Source organism: Ochlerotatus camptorhynchus, unplaced genomic scaffold (assembly GCF_037179485.1).
Source record: "Ochlerotatus camptorhynchus isolate MF236.1 unplaced genomic scaffold, CSIRO-AGI_Acam_v1.1 ptg000205l, whole genome shotgun sequence".
In the NCBI taxonomy this organism is placed as follows: domain Eukaryota; kingdom Metazoa; phylum Arthropoda; class Insecta; order Diptera; family Culicidae; genus Ochlerotatus; species Ochlerotatus camptorhynchus.
Window position 1 is genome coordinate 121,672 of NW_027040695.1, and position 21,198 is coordinate 142,869.

Consider the following 21,198-nt stretch of genomic DNA (forward strand, 5'->3'; position numbering starts at 1 on the left):
AAGCTTGTTGTTTGGGGCTGCTGCCGATACCGTCGCTTCTGTCGCCGTTTCTCCTGGTATCACTTTAAATTTATTCAATTTATACATGTGAAACAAAATGGCGGCGCCTAATCGATTAAAGTTTATGATAATACTGAATAACATTATACTTACTTGCGCGCTGAGGAGACCGAAATGATAAATGTTTGTGGACATCTCGGAATTTCTCGAAGAGAAGGAGGACTGGGCAAACCATCAGGTAAGACACTCACCGTTCCTAGTTTTGGCCAACAGTGTCGCCATCGATGTCGTTATCGATGTCGCGCCAAACTGGCCATTCTGGCAAATGCGTACGTACACTCTGTTGCGTTTCTCCTCCTTCTCGCCTCCTCATTGCCGGGGGTTTGAATTTTACCCATGCATAAATTAGTTCTGCTTTCGGTCTTTCCGGAGAACAGAAACTGGCTCAGGACAGGGATGGGCCGAGGAAGGAAAGTGAAACAAAAACTTATCGAATAATCGTAAATACAAGCTCAGGCAATGCCACAGTTGATTTTCAGGTACTTCTTGCAAGTCCAGCCAGCAAGTCAGAGGAATGAGCAAGAAAACTTGTTTTCGTGGGGTGGAAAACGTAATCGCGCCAGATTAATCTATGAATACGGGCCCCTGACTTGACAGAAGTAAAAACGAAAAGTTTTTACATAAATTTGTTTTACCTGGCAAAGTTAAGCACAAATCAAAAATCAATTAATCTTGTTTAAGAGCTGCGTTTTGTGCTTCGATGCTCCAAGAGAGGCACGATGCAGTTGACGAAGAAAAACGAGAAATAAATTGACGATCCGAGTAAATGTAATAAATTTTAATGGACGGTGGCGCTAAGCGGTCTTTGGCGAACATTTCCGAAACATTGCAACATTTTATTTTACGGCTGCCAAGGGTGTTGGGAAATTTCTTTGTTCGCACTACCTGTCTGCGAAAAATGTAGTCCATTATTTTGAATGGCATACTTCGATCACCTCCTCGATGTATGCAAAACTCGATACGCACTTGGGCAACCATATTTGCATTGATTGGATCGTTAGTTTTCCCCGAATGCCCTAGACTTAGTTGGGTTGATTTTCTTGAATCCGACCTTCGTGAGGTGGATAAACAGATTTTTTTTTTCAGCTCTGTGATTTATTGAATTGTTAGTGCTAATATATTCATATCATGTACCCAACAATAAACCACTGTTTTTCCACCAATAAAACTTTACTGCTACATGATTTGTGGTGGCAATTCTAGCCACCGTTTGGCGTCACCAGAAGCAACGGAGTGACTGATACGAACGCATCACGAGCGGTTGCATGTCAGATATGAATCCACCCCTGCGGGAAAAAATCTTTGTCACACGACCACGAAAACAAGCAGGATGTCACACGGTGCGGTACATAGTTGGGGCACGCAAAGTTGGAAACTTTATTCCCCATGTGCAGAACTAGCGCGTTAGATTTATGATAGATTTTTTATGGCTTAAACGCGCTGCGTCTAAAAACGAATCAAGTGCATGTTATGGGGCGTTGATATTCCTACGTTCTGACCACCAACGATGAATGGGAATCTATACGCTCATCACACTACTGACTTGCTAAGTAGCCATGGGCATCCGACATGATTATGGTCAGTAGGTCGAGCCGAATTGTGGGCCAGGAATTCATTAGGGGCTGTTCATACACCGCGTAGACAATTAAGCGAGTGTCTACGGTCCATTCAAATTTTCAAAATTTGTATGGACGATTGTCTACGAAGGGGGAGGGGAGATCTAAAATCTCCCAAAAAAGGTCTACGTAGTTTATGAACAGGCCCTCAGAACTCTATCATAACAATTGAGGATTGTGCGAAAGCGAATCGTAATTGGTAGGTACAGAGTGGACATACAGAGGTGATCTTTCTCTCTCTCTCTCTCTCATTTCACCGTATTGTTTTCCATCAGGTTCATTTCCCTGAGGCGTAATGATAACGATACTCGCATTGTTCAGAGGCGGCTCCGGTGGTATGGCTGTTATTAGCAATGGTCACAGAAGCTGGTGCAAAACTGTGATGTAGTGCTAGATAGACATCAGACAAGTGGCAAGGCAAAGTATGTGCAAAACTAATGATAGCGGTTGGATGTGACGTTTCAGGTGCGAAGTCGCCGTCCATTTGAAAATCACACAATTTTTAAATAATCACTGCCAAGTTTCAAATTTTACCTTACAAATCGAGTTCAATATAGTGATAGCTATTGAGCAAAGCTTTGTTGTCCCATGAACGGATACAACCCTGCACACTAATTGTTTTGCATGTTAGTCAAATAGACACCGTTCCGAAAGAGCCTCCCGTTCAGGATGAGAGAACACCGACTATGAGCGTTCGTTTGATACATGGAGACAGAGAAAAAGCAAACTGAAGATCATCACCATATAATTAAACACTAAAAGTGCATACAATTAGCTTCATCGCTACTCTTTTCATTGCACCTCGTACCACCCACCAGCAGCGGTCGGGATCTGTTCTGCTCAGAGGATGTGCCGCATATCATACATAATTTCGCTGATTACGCTCACCCGTCTTTACTGCCACTACCCACTACATCCCATGAACTCTATTTGCCAATTTATGAGTATTCATGAGGACACCGGGCATCAGCGACGCACCGCCGCCGACGACGACGACGACACAAGGCACAGTAAGCGAAATGTTTGTATTTATATGCTAATAATCAAAACATGAGATATTCATGTTCACGCAGGGCAATTTACAATAATGTTTAATTACACGTTGTGTGCTCTCTTCTACTTGCTTTTCATACACCACCTTGAGTATATATTATTTGGAAAATATTTTAACAAACTGTTCAACTGGTGCAATGGGGCAAAGGGCTTATTTAGGAATTTCGATACAAAAAAAAAACAAAAATTCTGTCTGAGGAACAATAAACTGATTGATTGCAAGCCTAATTAATACTATAACTGATGTTTTACGGCGATCAAAATAATCAGTTAGGTTCGTTTTCAGTGTACAACATAACAAACACCCTTGTTTAGCATTCGGCAGGCAAACGATGACTGCTGTCAAATTTTAAACGTTTACCTTACACACTTGGAAAAATTGATATAAATTTAGGTGCTCTGAGACTGTTGTTAAGCGTTTTTTTTTTTTTACAAACTTTGGTTAGTACACAAAGAAGCGGAAGCGATTCGATATGAAGGAATTACATAGAATAAAATAAGTAAAAACTTCAACTTGTATGACTTAACACCATAAGAGCCCTAGTAGCATGGTTGTTGCAAATTGGTTGTAGGTACGGCTTCTTATAGTCATAAGAACAAGTTGCTGCATCTTGTCCTTCCAAAATTGTGCTACTTGGGATACCACCTCTATGCGATGCACCAGAGAAATGTTTTATTTTTCATTAGCATGTGTACCGTGATGAACTAGCCTTTGGTTAAAAATCACGTTGATAAATATTTAACAAAAAAATGCATGTGGAAGATTCCATGCAAATACCAAGGAACCCAAATTTGAAACACTATTAAATTATTGCTTTTGAAACTATTATGAAAGCGACTAAGCGCTTTTGAGCAATTTATTTACGCCCCTAGGTTGAATTTCTAGCCCACTGGGCTAGCATTTTTCAATTAAACATTTGTAATATAGTTAAATCATTCAAACGTTAACTATTTCAACATTTTCCTCCAGGAGCACAATTCCCTGTCATAGTGTGTTTTTAGATTTCTCTACTGATGTTGGCATGACTGAAGTTCAATTTTAACAACTAACCTGATCGTCTGACAATTTTCCAACATCAAAGATCTTCACCTACATGAACAATCAAATTCGTCACTTCTGACTAAGCAAACCTTAGCTGTCAGCCCATGAAAGCGGGTACGAGGGCGTATTGAACATAACAAAGTTGTTTTTCACAATACACATTTATTTCGTGCGCCAATCGACTAAAAGGTTAGCTCACCTTGAACAATTTCTATTACACAATCCAAGCAGCTACTCACTTCAAGCATGTTACATGTTATTGAAAATTGTACAAACTATTTCACCATTGAATATTTTCACCGTTTTTCCATTAAAGCATTTGAATGATTACCTTACGCACATTTTTCAACGGTCAATCTCCGTCAGGTACACAAGTACAAACGCCACAACAATGCATGCACGCATCAACCCATCATCAAGTCATGGCTGAATGGATTCAGTATCGCAATTTTACGCTTGTCTAGACGATGATGGCCACCACCGTGCACAGGGCTTTATCACACAGGCGTGAAGCTGTCAAGTCTTATAAACCTTTGAAAATTACAAATTTAAAACATGTTCTTGACAGGGACAAACGGCATACATTGTAAAATATGATGAATTTCGAAAATTCCCCCGGAAAGCGAATGCAAGTGCAACTCGAATAAACATGAACTTAACACTAGTTTTGCATCAGATGGTGAAATAAGCAAATAATTGGGTCTTAACGTAACCAGCCTGAACGGTGCAAACTTAATGAAACGTTAAAACATTCATAAGCGTGAATGCAGTGTAATATTCGTTTATCGTACATTAATTAGCCACCCGAATGGAATCAGGCGAGAAGTCGAGCCTACACTAATGCTCATCGATGCAAGAGCATGAAACACTTCAAACAGCCAGGAGATAAGGCTCTCCTCAGGTGATTCGGATTAATTGGTGTTGCGCTTTTGCTTGGCCACAAAAATAGGTCTGAAAGTGAAATGCTTTTTAGATTAAAAGCGGAAAATTCCAAGACTGCGGCGATGGCGGAGGTTGGGTGAGAAAGAGTTGCAAAAATTTCGCACCTGCTTACATTTCATTAACCGCGAGTGCTTTGTTCAAATGTCAGACGTAAACTCTCTAGCAAGCGAGCAGCAACTGCAACGTGTTGTGAGGAAGGTTTCGAGAAAGTAGGTAGAGTAGGAGAGCAGTTTAAAACATATTTCGAGCATTTGATGAACATGTTCCGATGCGTTAATTAATTGTGCTGATGTTGTTGGGGGCCATTTGCTTGCGTGCTCTGCGTTTATAGAGTGAGTCACCCAAGTGACAGACTCGAAACACGGCCACATGGTAGTCGTGCCAGTCGCTGGCACGGAGTACGTAGTTAACTTTCTGCATTTGTTATTGTTTTAAAGCTTAGAACTTTTGGTAACATGATTTATCACGGTGCCCCGAAAATGACAATTTTCTGGCCCAACAACGCATGGTTTAAATGACATTTCGAAACGGTTGTTCAGAGTTGAACAGTTTTAGACGGAAAAAACTCTGCAATGTTTCGAAAATACAGCAACGATCAACTTATTATCACAAAAGTTCGACAGAGAATCACTAGGAAAAGGTGCCAGTTTGTTGCCTTAAATTTTACATTTTCCAAAAGAATCATAATCAACCATATGAAAATAAGGATTTCAATTCGAGAGCATACAAAGTTATATCACAGACAAACAGACATAACACTCACAATCACGCCACTGAAGTATTGAGCAAGCCACCACATTTCGAACTTATCAGTGATGCCAGTTCTTTTTCACGTCTAGCTAGTAGATGTCAGCTCTTGAAAATGATAAGTGGTCAAGGCATTCCACAGGAGACACATACCACATCTGACGAATACAGAAAAAAAGTTGTTGAATATTACATCAAAACTGCTGCACATTAGTCATTCCGTTCCTAATATTACGTTTTACGATGTACACAGAACACAAGAACAAATCATGTTGATGACTATACTATTCTATCAACTTTTACCAGTTATTGATGTTCAATATTTCACCATGAATATCATTGATTGATATATATTTTTTTTTCTCCTATGTACACATTCAAGTGATAAGCGGTGGTAGAAAGGGAACTAATAAGTGATGACCTCGTTTAAAAATTTGTTTCCACCAAAAGAAAAAGCACACTAAGCAAACAAAACAAATCCCTAAAAAAAGTCTCAGCTTCTGAGAATTTTTCCTACGGATCCGTAATTCTGCAGAATTCAATCAATTCTATAGATCTTCGGAAAATTTCATAGAACCGACATCACTGACTTCCATCTGTTTTGTTTTTACTAAACACAGCTGACGCGTTGACAGAACAAAGGAAAAGCAACTAGTGAAAAAATTGCATTCACGAGGGATGCTCCTGTTGCAAAACATTGCTTGGGAATGTGGATGATAGATGGTGCAAAATACGCTTGACGATATTTTTTGAAGAATTTTCTTCTGAGAGTTACGTCTGTTTGTCTGTGGTTATATTCTAAGCAGTGCTGATAACAATGCTGCGTTAGATCAAATGTTTTGGGTATTTCCAATCTTAACTCTTCGAAATTCACTCTGAAAATGAAGTCCACACTTTTTTCAAAGTGATGTATCTCGGATTCCGTTTATACTTTTTCTTATGCAAATTTTATTTTTATTCCAAAAATTCCAAAATATTGTTATTATTATTAGTTTATTCATTTATTAATGTCTTGTTCAGACATTTTTGTTCTCGACTCTTGTTATTCATTGTCATTGTTATCAAAGTTTTAATCCCCTTTTATATTTGAATGTTTGAAGTTAATTTTCGATTCTAGATATTCCAGGGAAAACATTTAAGAATAAATCAAACATTTGGTTTTTCAAACGACTCGACAAAAATTAGAAATTTAAATATTGAATTAACATTCACACTAACAATCATGTGACATGACCAATTGAACAGTATAAAAAATAACTTATTTCCTTTCCAACAATCCAAATAATACTGGAAAAGCAAAAATATCATGATTTAATCATCTGTAGCTACTTACATCCTATATTTATGTCGTTTTTATACCAATTTAACATTACACGATCGAGGATAAAATGTTTAATGTTAAATTGGTATATACAAAGAAAATGATAACCGGCTTGTTTACAATTTTGGTGGATTATGCAATATATCTCAGAAGTTTACACGAATTATAGTTTAAATTTTCACAAAATCTAGCATTTGCAATCATTGAAAGGAAGCTTTTGCACTGATGCCACTTCACATTTTCTGGAGTATAAATATCAGCTACCAGTGGCCTCTCGTTAAGTAAGTACAACATCAACATTTCCTTCCCTATCCCTATTATTGGATATAAAGTTATGGTAAAGATGGGCGTGACCGGGAATAAAGGGTGATACGGTCAAAATTTGGTCAATATCAACTTGACGTATTTCTTTCAATTTTGCATTTAAAAAACCTGAACACCCCTCATTTTGAAGGTGTGTGTGTGTAGAATGTTGCTCCTATTTTGATTTTGGAATTCACTTTTCAGTTGTCAAAATGCCGTCCAAGCAAGAAGAGCAGCGTATCAAAATTTTGCTCGCGCATCGCCAAAATCCGAGCTACTCGCACGCAAAGTTGGCAAAATCGCTAAAAGTTGCCAAATCAACCGTTACAAATGTAATTAAAGTGTTTGGGGAACGTTTGTCGACAGCCAGGAAGTCTGGATCGGGGGGAAATCGAAAACCGGAAGCCGCTGAGACGACAAAGAGAGTTGCCGGTAGTTTCAAGCGAAACCCTAACCTCTCTCTCCGAGATGCCGCAAATAAGCTGGGTGTATCGTCTACAACCGTGCATCGAGCCAAAAAACGAGCCGGACTATCGACTTACAAGAAGGTAGCGACTCCAAATCGCGATGATAAACAAAATACGACGGCCAAAGCGCGATCCCGGAGGCTGTACACGACGATGCTGACGAAGTTTGACTGCGTGGTAATGGACGACGAAACCTACGTCAAAGCCGACTACAAGCAGCTTCCGGGACAGGAGTTTTATACGGCAAAAGGAAGGGGAAAGGTAGCAGATGTTTTCAAGCACATGAAACTGTCAAAGTTCGCAAAGAAATATCTGGTTTGGCAAGCCATCTGTACCTGTGGCTTGAAAAGCAGCATTTTCATAGCTTCCGGGACTGTCAACCAAGAAATTTACGTGAAAGAGTGTTTGAATAAACGTCTGCTGCCTTTCCTGAAGAAACACGGTTGTTCCGTACTGTTTTGGCCGGATTTGGCATCTTGCCATTACGGTAAAAAGGTCATGGAGTGGTACGCCGCCAACAACGTGCAGGTGGTTCCCAAGGACAAGAACCCTCCCAACACGCCAAAGCTCCGCCCAATTGAGAAATACTGGGCTATTGTCAAGCGGAACCAAAAGAAGACCAAAAAAACTGCTAAGGGCGAGCAGCAGTTCAAGGCAAACTGGCTTTCTGCGGCGAAGAAGGTGGACAAGGTGGCTGTACAAAATCTGATGGCAGGGGTCAAGCGTAAGGCCCGGCAATTCGGATTTGGAAAAGCGGAAGCCTAACTGAATATTTTTCCTGAATTTTATACTAATTGAACTTGAAAAAGAAATTTAATTTGATTTTTTAAATAAACGATTTCACCGATTTACACGCGTTTTCCCTTGACCAAATTTTGACCGTATCACCCTTTAGCGACAGTCATGGTTCTGTTACTCTTGTTTAGATTAGAACCAATGTTTACTCCCCAGCATTATTCCTGAAAGTATACTAGCTGAAAATTTCAGAAGAGACGTGAGTGTCACTAGTATCCAATCTACGAAGTATATCTTAACAACACTAAATATCAGCTACCAGAAAATATACAACTACAAAACTGCTTCCCCATGTTTGAAGCAAAGTATCAAATATGGAGAAGAAAATTTCATGCATCAAATCGCAATAGTGTCCACGATTTACTTCCTAGAAAATTTGAAGTGGCAGAGCAAGTTAGCCATTCTGCCGTTGATTTGTGGACGGTGTATGGTATCACCAGCCAACCTCCGGTTTAATACATAACCCCAAAATATGATGGTAAAGATTGCTGAAAGATTAGAGTGTGGAGATTACTATGGATGCAGTTTAAATTTCACAAATGTCACTCTATCTTTTATTCTAGCTGTCCATATGCTTTTAAAATGTAATATGTGATTGCTATGTGTTCAAATCAAAAAAAAATGTGAGAAAGAGATATAAATATGAAAAAAATAAAATAAAGTATGGTAAGCGCTTTTCTAGTTACGGTACGTTAGAAGCGTTAGAATCTTAAAGTTGCTTATGGAGATTCTATAATCAACTATAAGAACCTAACACTTCATCAATGAACTATCTAAAACACTGCCCACAGGTTGCCGATTGTTCTATGCTGATGGTGTCAACATTTACATGGTGGTGAATATTCTTCAGGACTGGCTCGTATTACAACAGTTAATCGATCGTTTCGCTGAATGGTGTAACAAACATGCTTACATTGAGCATTCATAAGTGCAACGTCATATAGGTCAACAGGAAACTGAAGCCGTTTATACATAACTATAACATCGCCGACCAGCCTCTTGAGCGTGTTCACCAAGTATGGGATTTGGGCGTTGTCCTTGACTAAGCGTTCACCTTTCGATTACATTACAACGACATTATCTCTAGAGCCAATCGGCAGTTCGTGAGATATGCCCTTCGTGACCTTCCGTGGCGAGATCCAATCCAGCTACCACATTACGAGGACCGTTGTTGACTGCTGGGTATTGAAACTCTGGAGAAAATAAGAAACACTGCTCAAGCAGTTTGTGTGGAAAAGATCCTGTTGGGGAATACGGATTCATCGAAGATCCTCGCGCAGCTGAATATTTACGCACCGGAACGAATCTTTCGCCACCGTGATTTTGTATGCTCGAGGTTCGCAACGCTTTGTATGGTCAGCATGATCCCATACGATTCATGTCAGCCAGGTTCAACCAGATGTACTTGCTGTTCGACTTCAACGCTTCTGCTGAGTACATTTAAGCGTAGACTCTCTGAAAGGCGGAATGACATCAATTGAACTACGATGAAACGCCTCAATGATTCAATTAAATTGGTGAGTAACTGTCCAATTTCTATAACATGTAAAGATTGTGCTACCTGCTCTTTTTCCCCCGTTAACTTCATCTTTCTGACGAGGGCTTGGCCTGGCACCTGACGAGCGCATGCCTAAGGATGATAATTTTATGTTATGGACCACGATTTTAATTTATTATGTTGTGATTCTATTTCCGTTTATTTTTTGTATGATTCGCTTTTTAATTATTGTATATGTTTTGTGTAAGGATATGGGGTTTTTGCGCCTGATAGTGTTCAAGATAATCATTTTGCCTAAATGAAAATGATTTTTCTGTTTTTTAGTATAGCTTCTGATTTTGACAATGCTGGATAGGAAACTAAAGCGCTCATTTGATCACAACAATGACAGGCTTGTTAATCTATGGCATGGTTTTTTTTTCTTCCTTTAATTGTTTTCCGTCGATCTTGTTTTCCAATGCTACCGACGCCATGTAGGTAGCTCCCACCCCTGGACCATACATATCGACTCATCAACTCATGAACCGGGGACCAACGGCTTTACTTCCCTTCCAAAGGAAGGCGTGATCAGAGATCATCCCGCCGGTGCCGACTGGGATTGAACCCAGGCCTGCTGGGGTGAGAGATAATCACGCTTACCTATGAAAGAAACGTATCTTAGTCCTTATTACTTTGTATGCCTTGTTAATAGTGACAATACTCGGATTGCTCCACCGAGGATGATTGAAACACGGAAAAATGAGATAGTTAGTCTTGATATTGTGGTTCCTTGTGATGAAAACAAGAATGAAAACTGCATCAAAACCGATTACTTCACCATTTCTCAATAGTGATGGAGTAACATGACATATACTAAAACAAGGACACGGAATATACTACAAATTACTGGTCGCAGTGGTTTTATACTCAAACAGACGAGAAACATATCGATTATCAAGTACTTATCAGTAGGTCACGTCACGATTTCGAACTTTTCCGACCACTATCAGGACATAACAAGATAGGAGAATAATTCTCAGTAGTACCATTCTCATCAAGCAAAGTGCGTTTCAATAGCCCTGAAAACCGTTGAAGGTACCACACAAATATGTGGCCTGAAAGGGAAAACGATTCACACGAAAGAAACCCCAAAACTGATTTATCACTCTGAGAGTCTATTTTTTCCTATTTCCACGTCCCCCATTCACCCGAAATTCAATTGAGTTAACCAGCTGCCTCCAGATTGACTCGCTCTGAATCAAGGAAGCAGCCAGCGAAAAATTCCACCCTCAAACAGAGCAGCAGAATAAACAAGCCCATTTACGAGCATATTTCACGTATTAAATCACGGAAAGACGACTTCATACGGGCGGGAAAACTTCCAGAAGGAGAGCATCATCAATTTCGATTCCAATCATCTTCCGCCGCAGAAGGTTAGTGGTGGAGGAAAACCGATTCCAACCTCGTTTTGGCTTCCTTGGCCTCGGATCCGTGAGGTGGATACGGAGAAAATGTGAAATTTATCAACTTTTATGTATTATGCGTGCCAACAACCGAACGATTCGCATTCATTCATTTTTTCGCAGTCACACTCGACAACTAAAAAAAAAAATGACACACAAAAGGAAACGAAGCCTCCTGTAGAGTATGACTGTATTGCTTCAACCATCCATCATTGCTGCTTCGCCATATTTCCCAGCGAGCATTGATAATTTGTCAGATTCCTTACATTTTCCAGGTGGATTTCCCTTCCTCCCGAGGGAAAATAATGGACAAGCAAATCAACCTGATCTACATTTCCATGACTAGTCGCTATTGAGGAAAATCGCTCTTTTCCCAAAACCGCTGGAGTGCTCTCGCCTGCAGAGGCAGTTTCTGTATTAAAGCTAGACTCGAGGCACTTTTTCTTTCGATTGGTTGCCCCGCCGGTGCGGCGCACACACGTGGTATTTTCCTACAACGTTCCACTCGCACACATGCACACATCCGTGCACGTGGCAGAACGAAACAACAGTGGAAAAACGGTACGTACGCCGTGTTCGGCAAGGCTATATTGATAGGTTCGATTCCGGTCTTTATTGAATCGGAAGTGGTCTCACACTCTCGCTCTTCAACGGTATTTTTTTTAACGTGGTGAGAAGAGCACTGGTTGCTTCGTTTTTTTTTTCATTCGAAAAAAAAGGAAGCACTCAGAAGGTCGAGGGTTCACGATACATCTCGCTGGGGAAAGGTAGAAGTTTTTGAATTTTTTATGGGTTCTCAAATCGTTTTTCAATTTTTTTTTCTTCGTTCTTTCGTTTATTGAATGATATTTTATTATCGCATGGAGGAAGCGCTATAAATACAAGATGAGATCCCGATGGAGTTTAACGTGTCGAAATGATGTGTTAAAAGAGGCGCTTGGATGATCCCATTTCAGCTGATGGGGGATTAAATGAAAAGTTTGTACCTGATTACAATAATTTGATTATCATATTCCGAGTTATGATGATCAAAATAATTTGCATAAACGTAGCTGTCCAAGCCTGATTCAAAATCCAGCGCCTAACCTCAATTATTCACTGATCTTATTGCAACCCGTCATCCAAAGAAACAATGGAATACAATGTCGCAAGGCGTGTTTTGTGGTGATTTCCCACCGGTCAATCCTTTTCCATTTTCTATTGCGATTATTGGTCAGTGAGAGGCGTCAATAGTCAAAAAAATTACTAAAGGTCACGCCATCAGCGCATGTTTGCTCACTGCGGAATGTGGTGCACTTTTCACTGTCAAGACTCGGTCAGTGCAAAGGACTTTCGACTCCTAGCCACAGCAAACAATGGAACGCAAGAAAACCGACGATAATGTTCCACCCACCACTATAAACATACGCTTTTTATGAATTATAGTCGACCACAGATTTCGCTTCCCTCCTGTTCTGAATAGCGGCAGCGAAGGGACGGTACATTTGAGCATTCGTAATAAAATGTGATAAAAATACAAAAGCAAGGAGAGCAACAATAATAAAAAAAGTAGGAAGGAAGTAACTACTTCGCAGTGTGTTTTGAGGCCAATTTTCGAGGGTTTTTATCGAATTGAAGATGGGAGTGAATTTTGACGTTCAGTCCGGAAGCTCCGGAACGGCGTGACTTTTCGCAGTTTCAGGCACTCCGGATGCGGTCACGAAAAGAAAAGGGTGTGAAGGTTTTTCCCTCCTGCAATAACAACGAAAACTCACCCATAGGCCGCCAGAGTGGGATCGTACGGGTAGTATCCGGTCGTAGGTTGCAGACCGGCGGATGTCCACGCGGTCATATCACTAGTTGGTCCACTTTCCTTTAAAGCATACGGGTTGCTCTGCAAATAAATTGGAGAAAAAGAAGAGAGAAATATTTAATTGAAATTGAAACCGCAAAATGAAATATTCTCATCTTGATAGCGTTAGTGTGTACCATTGTGTTTACGAATTAAGTCGGACAAAACAAAACAATTAACACTTTTATTTTTTATTGTTTCTCTTGTTAGCTCTCGGGCTCGGTATGCCTCATGGAACCTGTCTGACCTGAGTGATTTTCTCGAACTGCCAGTCTACCTGCCCGCCTGCCCGTCTATCCGTCTATTGCGATTCAGCAAGTGCTGTGTGGATAGTTTTTTTTTCGACCACATTTTCCCTCTCAATGCACTTCAGCAATATTAACTTTTTTATGATCAACAAATACTTTTGTGTGTTTGTTTTTCCATCTGGCTCCACCTTCATGCCTCTCATCCTGCTGCCTCAACACGATCGTGGACTGAAATGTTTACACTGGCAGTTCGTCATATCGCGAAAGCGCCACAGGTAATTTAAATTTGCTGCTAGCTCTTGAGACGAGACTTGGCACTTTTCTTGCCACTGTTTCGTGTGATTCACCTTACCATCATCATCGTCAACGTCGTCAGGCCTCGGTTCACAACGCTCTGCCGAGGGGCTACCAGGTGGTAGTTGTTTTTATATCCATACAAAGTGTATCTTTGCCACAACACAACAATTGATTCTGAAGTTCAATATATATCTTCAGTCCATAGAAAAACTAGAATCCTGTGACAGGTTGTATGACCACCTCAGGATTAAAAGTAAACTGCGGTTGACAGTTGTAACGCATTTTATTCACTGAATGAGTCGATTTATATACTTCTCTCTTTTTTCCCTAATGGAAATTTTACTTAGTTTTCCTTTAAACCCGAGCTTACAGAGTCAATGAGTAAACTCGGATTTACTACGTAAAGTTTACTTATTTTCATTGGATTTGTATTTTAATATATGTAAGCGTTAAATAAAGAAAAATATCGTAAAAACTGCGATTTACAAGAGTATGATCACTGTTAAACACCTAACCTTAATAAAAGATTGTATCAAATAGTGAATAAAAATAAGTGAGGCATTGTAAATATATCATGATAAAACAAATTTTCACTCAATCCCCGATTATATTAGGGCCTGTTCATATACCACATACCGCATAGATGCATAGATTAGGAGAGGAGGGTTGTTGACTAGGGTGCTACATGTTGAGAAAAAAAATAAGTCTAAAAATGTAACCTAATAGATCACTCTCCAGTTTGATTCATAGCCCTAAAATAATAGCGTGTCTATAAAATGATAAAGATTCATGAAGGTTTAGAGATCACGCAAATGGTTTGAAGTTTGTTTTAAGATTATGGCGATTTGCTATGGATGATTTTTTAATATTACTCTTTCAGAGGTTCATGTTATCAGAATGCTGTCAAAACAAATTTCCAAAAAAATGATAAAAAATAGACCCATATATATCATTTATATGCACACTTATCATTGTCAACAACTCAACAGCTTGAACCCAGAAGAAGAGCCTTAATTTTTCTCGATCCAGCAAGGTTTTGAGAAAATATGTAGTTCAAAATACCGATTTTGTTCCACCGAACTCAATCGATTCTAAATCGGATCCATCATTCTTTCAAGATTGGTGCTTATTTGGATGTGAACTCATACTGCAGTGGCCATTTGAAGTTTATATGGGAATTACTATAAGAAAAATGTCATAATGATTACGGGTATGCTTGCAATCATTTCTTATGTGAACAAATTAGCTGAAGACCTCTTTTAAATCATATATAGCACAATAGGGGAACCTTTTCCTTCTTGGCATTAAGCCGAGAAAGTTTATTAGAATTTTGCCTGGATGATGGATCATTCCAATCATCCGTGAGTACATCAAATTGATTGCTCAAGTGAATTTCATCAGAAGGGGGATCAAGAGAGTGCCCTTTTCTTTTGCGCTTAGGTGCCATAGTGGCAGAAAAAAGTTTCTCCAAATCGGTTTCCAAGCATATTACTATAAGAATTTGAAGGAACGAAGAGGAATTTTCCAAGTCGATGTCCATGCAGAAGTACTTCGGGTAAGGTCCAAACAAGGATCAAAGAGGAATAAGAATGAAATAAAATAGAATATTTACAGGTTATTGTTATCACTGAAAACTGCAGTTTAAAATTGTTGTAGCTTTCGGTAGTAGTAACACATCCTTCAACAAGACACAAATAGTAATAGTAAATATACATAATCAAAATCTTGGTACAATTTCTGATCGAAGAGATCCTGTTTTATCAAATGTGGATGCAATATGAAATGTTTAAAGTAAAAAGTTGGGTACGCAAGCTTAATCAACAGCTTAAACTAGTTTTAAAAAATTCCAAACTATGCAGCATGTTTTTTTTTATTATATTTTCTGTTTGTGATTTCTTAGTGAAATATCCTGGCAGTATTTACAGTTGACTGATTCAGTAAGCATGTTGCTATATTTTTAATAACCAAAATGCTAATGAAAAATAGTCAAATTAATTAGAAACGTTTTCCACGCATTAATCATAAGATCAAAGACCACTAGGTCTAATGGGTAATTTGGCCGCTATCAATTAAACCAAATTTAAAAATAGGCCGAATTTCGAAAAGTAAAGGACTTAATTTAGTATTTCTTGGAAAATGCAACTTTGAGAATTTTTCAAGACCTAAAAGGGATGTTGAAAACATGTCAAAATATTGAACTTAAATTTTTATTTGAAGATATTATAGTTCTTGAACATATTTGGTAATAATGTCCTTATTTTTGTTCTAGACCTTATTATAAGAACTATAAATTATGATCCCAAACTTAATCCTGGTTATAAGAACACCTACTTGAAAAACTTTTCTAAATTCGGCCCTTAAGGACTCTATATTTAAGATCATGGGCGTTAGAAAAATCATAAGAACTGAAGCTTGGATAGAGTTTCGAGATCACGTATGTATGTATATTTTCTGCAGAGGAATTTTTCAACGCAGATTTTCCTTCATGTATTCATGTCTAGATAAAGATTTCTCATAGTAAATGTTCTTCTTCTTTGAAACATGAGTGGATCTTTCTGGACATATTGCAATGATTATTGACATCTTGAATGAATTGCCTACTTCGTTTGCTGCTAATTATTTTTTTTTAATCTGGAACAATACAGACAAATGACTGAATGAACAATATGCTAATATAAATCGATAAAAAAATGCTAACTTTGGAATTCATGCATGGCCCCAATGTAACGTACACTAAGACCGATATTGAAGACATTAACCCTATCTAATTAATATATTAAAAGAATACAAAAGCAACTACAGTTGACACACCCTTCGTTGGCAAGCAATGCTAAAATTCTCTCCCTCTCGTTCCATTTTAATCAGGTAATTATGAAAGCAAGCTGAAGAAAATGGATACAAAACCCAAGGAAACACAAAAGACGTGTAGTGTGGCTGACGATCAAGACGCGATGATGGAAGAATAAACTTGAACTTAACCCAAGATATAGAGTGAAGTGAACGATACTCAACTACAAATGTATTTTAATGTGCACATAAAGATAAAAATACAACACTTAATTATAACATTTTATTTTAACAAAATATGTTTCGCGCATAAAATTATACACCAAAAATTATCAGCTTGGCTCCGGCCGGTTTGTGGTGAATAGACGCGAGCTTGTGAGCCTGTGGACGCAGGTGAAGCAAAGGGTAGAAGAACACTTGTACTTTTTGTAAATTCAAATTTGGTGGAAATTTCTACATTATCGTTTTCCGATATAGGTACCTGTTCGCCGAAAGCGGTAAGAGCGTGCTGCACGCGCATTGTTGTAGGATTAGTTTGCTTCACTACTGTCGTAGAAGTAAACGGCTGCTCAGCATGCTGTGAAAAACTGTGAACGTTAAACAGTCAACGCAACGCTTCAAAAAACAGGAATAATCGTATAGCCGAAGACCTATTGTTCGGGAGCACGCACAAACAAAGTAGCCCACCGTTGCTTGCCAATGATCGGTCGCTCGCTCGCTCGCTGCTCTGCTCGCTTATCTCATTAGCCATTTCCATGCTAATGATGCTCAAGTGACACAGTGGTAATTTTAATTTCAATATCACACCCTGTGACAACGTCGTGGCCGCTTGAACCAATGTAAAAATTTCAATTTACAAATTTCTAATCAGCATTCAATTAGTCCTACTGCATGCGAATGGGTGGCGTTTACGTCGGTTACGGCTCAGTTAGCTTTTTATGTTTCAATTAAAGCTCACCAGGTAACGAGGTGATAGAGGTATCCTGTAACAAGCTATAAAAGCGATTTGTAATAAAAAAGGGTAGTTAAAAGAATGGCGTCACAGAGAGCAAAACTCGTCAGTTGGTCTTAACAAGCAAAAGGTTTCATTGGACAAGTGAGTCAGAGCGAGAGAGCGAAATCAGGCGGCCAAGAATATGGAAACTCGCAGTTTTATTTATTTCCTTTTTATTATGTATCACACATTATTATGATTATTAGCAATACCATTTGCTGCGTCTTCGCCTTCGGACGGACACAGTAGCAAAAGGCAATCCATTTATCTCTGGAGAGTAGCAAAACGTGAGAGATATAAATTACCATTCTTGAGCTGATGAGAACAGCCGCACATCTGCGCATCCATCGTGACCACTTTGGAAAACCGGAAAGCATCAACTCTAACTATATCGTGGTCACTTAAGTCATCGCAGCTTTTGCTCTGTTTCGTTTCGATGTTAACACATATTGTTTTGTTTTTTTTGTATTCTCCTCACTTTGAGAATCTAGAGGAATGTAGCCCAGTTCCATATGTGATGTGTTATTAATGTATGCATGATACGAGAAAGTGGAGCCCACACATTGGATGGTTTCGTGACAAATGATGGTCAAAATGATCACAGCAGCAAAGACTCGGTCTCTAAGACTGCAGTGCATCTCCAAGCGACGAACTTCGGTGGATATGTTTTTTACCTCGCGACGATTGAGCTTTTCTAACAGTACTGCTCGGAACTTGCCTTATCAAGCAGGCGTTGACGATCGGGTACAAAAATGTACCGCGTAACATGGCAAAACGAGAATCGCACCGGTTTATCACGCCAGCCACATTAATAAATTTATCGTTTATGAAATTCAATAAATGGAAAACAAAATACTAAACCAGCCATACACTAGCGTTACGTCAGGCATTTTATCGATAAAAATTAAGTTATTAATTCTCGCGTACGAACTGGAAACGAAAAAAAAAAGACAGGAAAAGGTAAAAATTCATGCAGAGGGAGAAATATTTTAAGTGCATTTATGGCATGTTAGCTTGGCGTTGAACTATTTCTACTAACTTTGTCTGCTCATGGGAGCGCGAGAGCGCGCAGGTGTTAATGGCAACAAAGTGAACTGAGGCGTTGCGAGAGTTTAGAGGCATTGGGAAGGGGTTGAGGCAGGACGGGTCTGGACACCTGAATTCCGCCTGTATCACACTTTTATCGTGTTGCGTCAATGGCCAAAGGTTCAAGGACTTCCCACCATACAATATCTATTGTCTAACCCGCATATGCGATAGCCTACTTTGAGACTCGGAGCTACCGACCGACTGGGTCGTTTAGTAGGCTGGCAACAAAGTGAACTACATTTAGTGACCATTTGTTTGGAGCAAATTGATCGTTCAGCGGGAGACGCAAAAACGTACAACTGTTAAGGTTCCGTCGAACACGAATATAAATTGTAATAAGGCGAAAAAAAACACGGGTGACGCTTGTTGGGCTACACGAAGGACAGAGAGAGCGAAGAAAGGAACTACCAAACGCGAAAGCCGGTTATCCTTATCAACTAATTGCATTCCCGATATATTTATGCTTCTGGTCATGTCCAGTGGCAGCTGCCGAGCTGCAGGTTCGACGGGTGTATGAAATATGGCTTACAGGTAGCAACGAAAGTAACTGTCATGTTATCGTAGCTATAAAATGGACTCAAGGTGGACTTTGGCTCACCAACTATATTCTCAGAACAAACTCTTTAAAGCCCAAGTATCACAATATGATAGACATAATATACTAAATTATTACTAAAATATCCAAAGCTTCATCTAACCGCCAAACATCGCAAATGAGGGAACCCAAAAGGTGTTAATCGTTATGCCCAACTTTTCCGCATCCTAGACAAATAAAATAGACTGTTAAATTCAAATAAATAGAAAAAAAACTTTATGCATAAATCAGATAATAAAGCAAAATTGTACACCCTCTGTTAAATCCTTTTAATATTACCATTATAATCCTACTCTACATTCATCGAGTTGCATATTTTATGGAACAGTACCCAAGTGCCGAGTGGTTGAGCCGATATCCTCTGCCTTCCTACAATCACTTCCTCCCAATAGAATGCAACCGGGAACTGCGAACACCAGAACCAACGCGTGCAAAGTGATAGAGCAACACCAACGGGAAAGTGAAAAATAGTGGATTTAACCAAAGCCACGAGATGGTTGAGGCATGGTTTCGCCGAGCAAGGGGAGCATAAAATTAAAAAGCGCTGGTTGGTGAGTAGGGAAACACAAAAAAAAAACCTTGTGCTAAGTGTGCTCAACCTTCACGGCAGTTTTAAAGCCAGAGAGAAAAGTTCATAAACTGAGTTATTATAACAATAACGGAATTTATGTTGTGGTAATGACAATATTATAGCGTGTTGAAGCAATGTGTGCCTGATCGCGTAGACTTTTGCTGAAAGTGAAGAAAATTTGATGCACGGGAAGAGTGGCACTGTGGAATGCATCAAAAGCCATAAAGCAAAATAAATGGGGTTTGCCAGCATTTTCTAAAACAAATATGGAATAGCAGAAATTGCTTCCAAAGTCAAAAATTTCGGTAAAGAAGTACACAACGTTTACACAAGTAATCACTTTCGACTTTAATCATTGTTTTACCTTTCATAATTAGACCCTTCACAGTCTGGATAGCTTCCTACTAGGCACCATTTGTTATGTCAAGTACAGGTAGTAGAGTTGTCTCATGACTGGCGACGATCTGCCCGGAGTGGAAAACACCAGTAGCACAAACAAAAGGTTCATAATGAATACTTTGGGCTAATTAAATTCACCCTTTTCGCATATTCTGCGTGGCGCAAATTCTTTTGTACTTCGCTTCTGAACGCAGTGCGCAAATATGCCTACTACGATGAGGATCGAAGTTGGGCCACACCGGTCAGTTCGCCGCCAAAACGATGGCAACGAGGCTTGAGGCACAGGTGACTAGGATGGCGGCGCGTAAAGCGAACTGTGCGTTGCACTTTAGATCTGACAACCGACACCGACATAGCACGAGTTTATAAACTCGAGCCCTATTTGAACATTTATGTCTCTGCATGGCGCTGGGCTCTGATGTCGGGTGTCTTCAGAATTGATAAGTGCTCTGCAGACGACGGTTTTTGCGAATACGATGGTTTGCGCATACTCACGTCACCGAAACAATTCCGATAAATTAAAATACAATATTTCCATTATGCTATACTCAGCTGGAACTGAACTGAAATTTTTTGTTGTCCTGCTGCACTTTGAAGAAGTTTTTTTTTTTATTTATTTTCTTTTATTTATTAATCGATAAGTTTGATCAACAGCTCTTTTCTGTTAAACATTCCCTTTGTCTTTTATTGTATGATATACTTTAGTGGTAGGCTATTTTTTAATCGACAGCACTAGAATAACAGTTTTTCGTTAGAATTTCTCAATTACAATGGCCATGTAAGATCAATATCATCTGCTTGCTATGAATAATTGTCTCTTTTTTTGGGGGTTGATAGTGTTGATCATTGATATTTTATTGTCGTTTAATTTTTATTGCGCAATTTACGAACCTCCGAAGACGTTCCATTCATTGTTATTAAGAGTGCGAGACCCTAAGGAAATGAACAATTTGCACTGATTGCTGCGATCTAATCTCAGCAGTCCAGTGCCCTCATTGAGCTCTCCCGCGTTTCCACTATCTACCCAACCCAGCCGAACACCCGCACACCTGTTGCCAAAGCTTGTCACTGTCTGCTATTCTCTCTTATGGTCTCGACACT

The 21,198-nt window shown here is 39.3% G+C and overlaps 1 protein-coding gene across 3 annotated transcripts in view; it reads right to left on the minus strand.

Moving 5' to 3' along the window:
• The window catches only part of LOC135703024 (homeobox protein araucan-like), a 232,970-nt gene that overhangs the window by 44,378 nt on the left and 167,394 nt on the right, over positions 1–21,198 (minus strand). For all 3 annotated transcript variants that reach the window (XM_065224120.1, XM_065224119.1, XM_065224121.1), the window contains one exon: positions 13,041–13,159. In XM_065224120.1, coding sequence (XP_065080192.1) covers positions 13,041–13,159 — 119 coding nt within the window. The remainder of the gene's footprint in view (positions 1–13,040; positions 13,160–21,198) is intronic.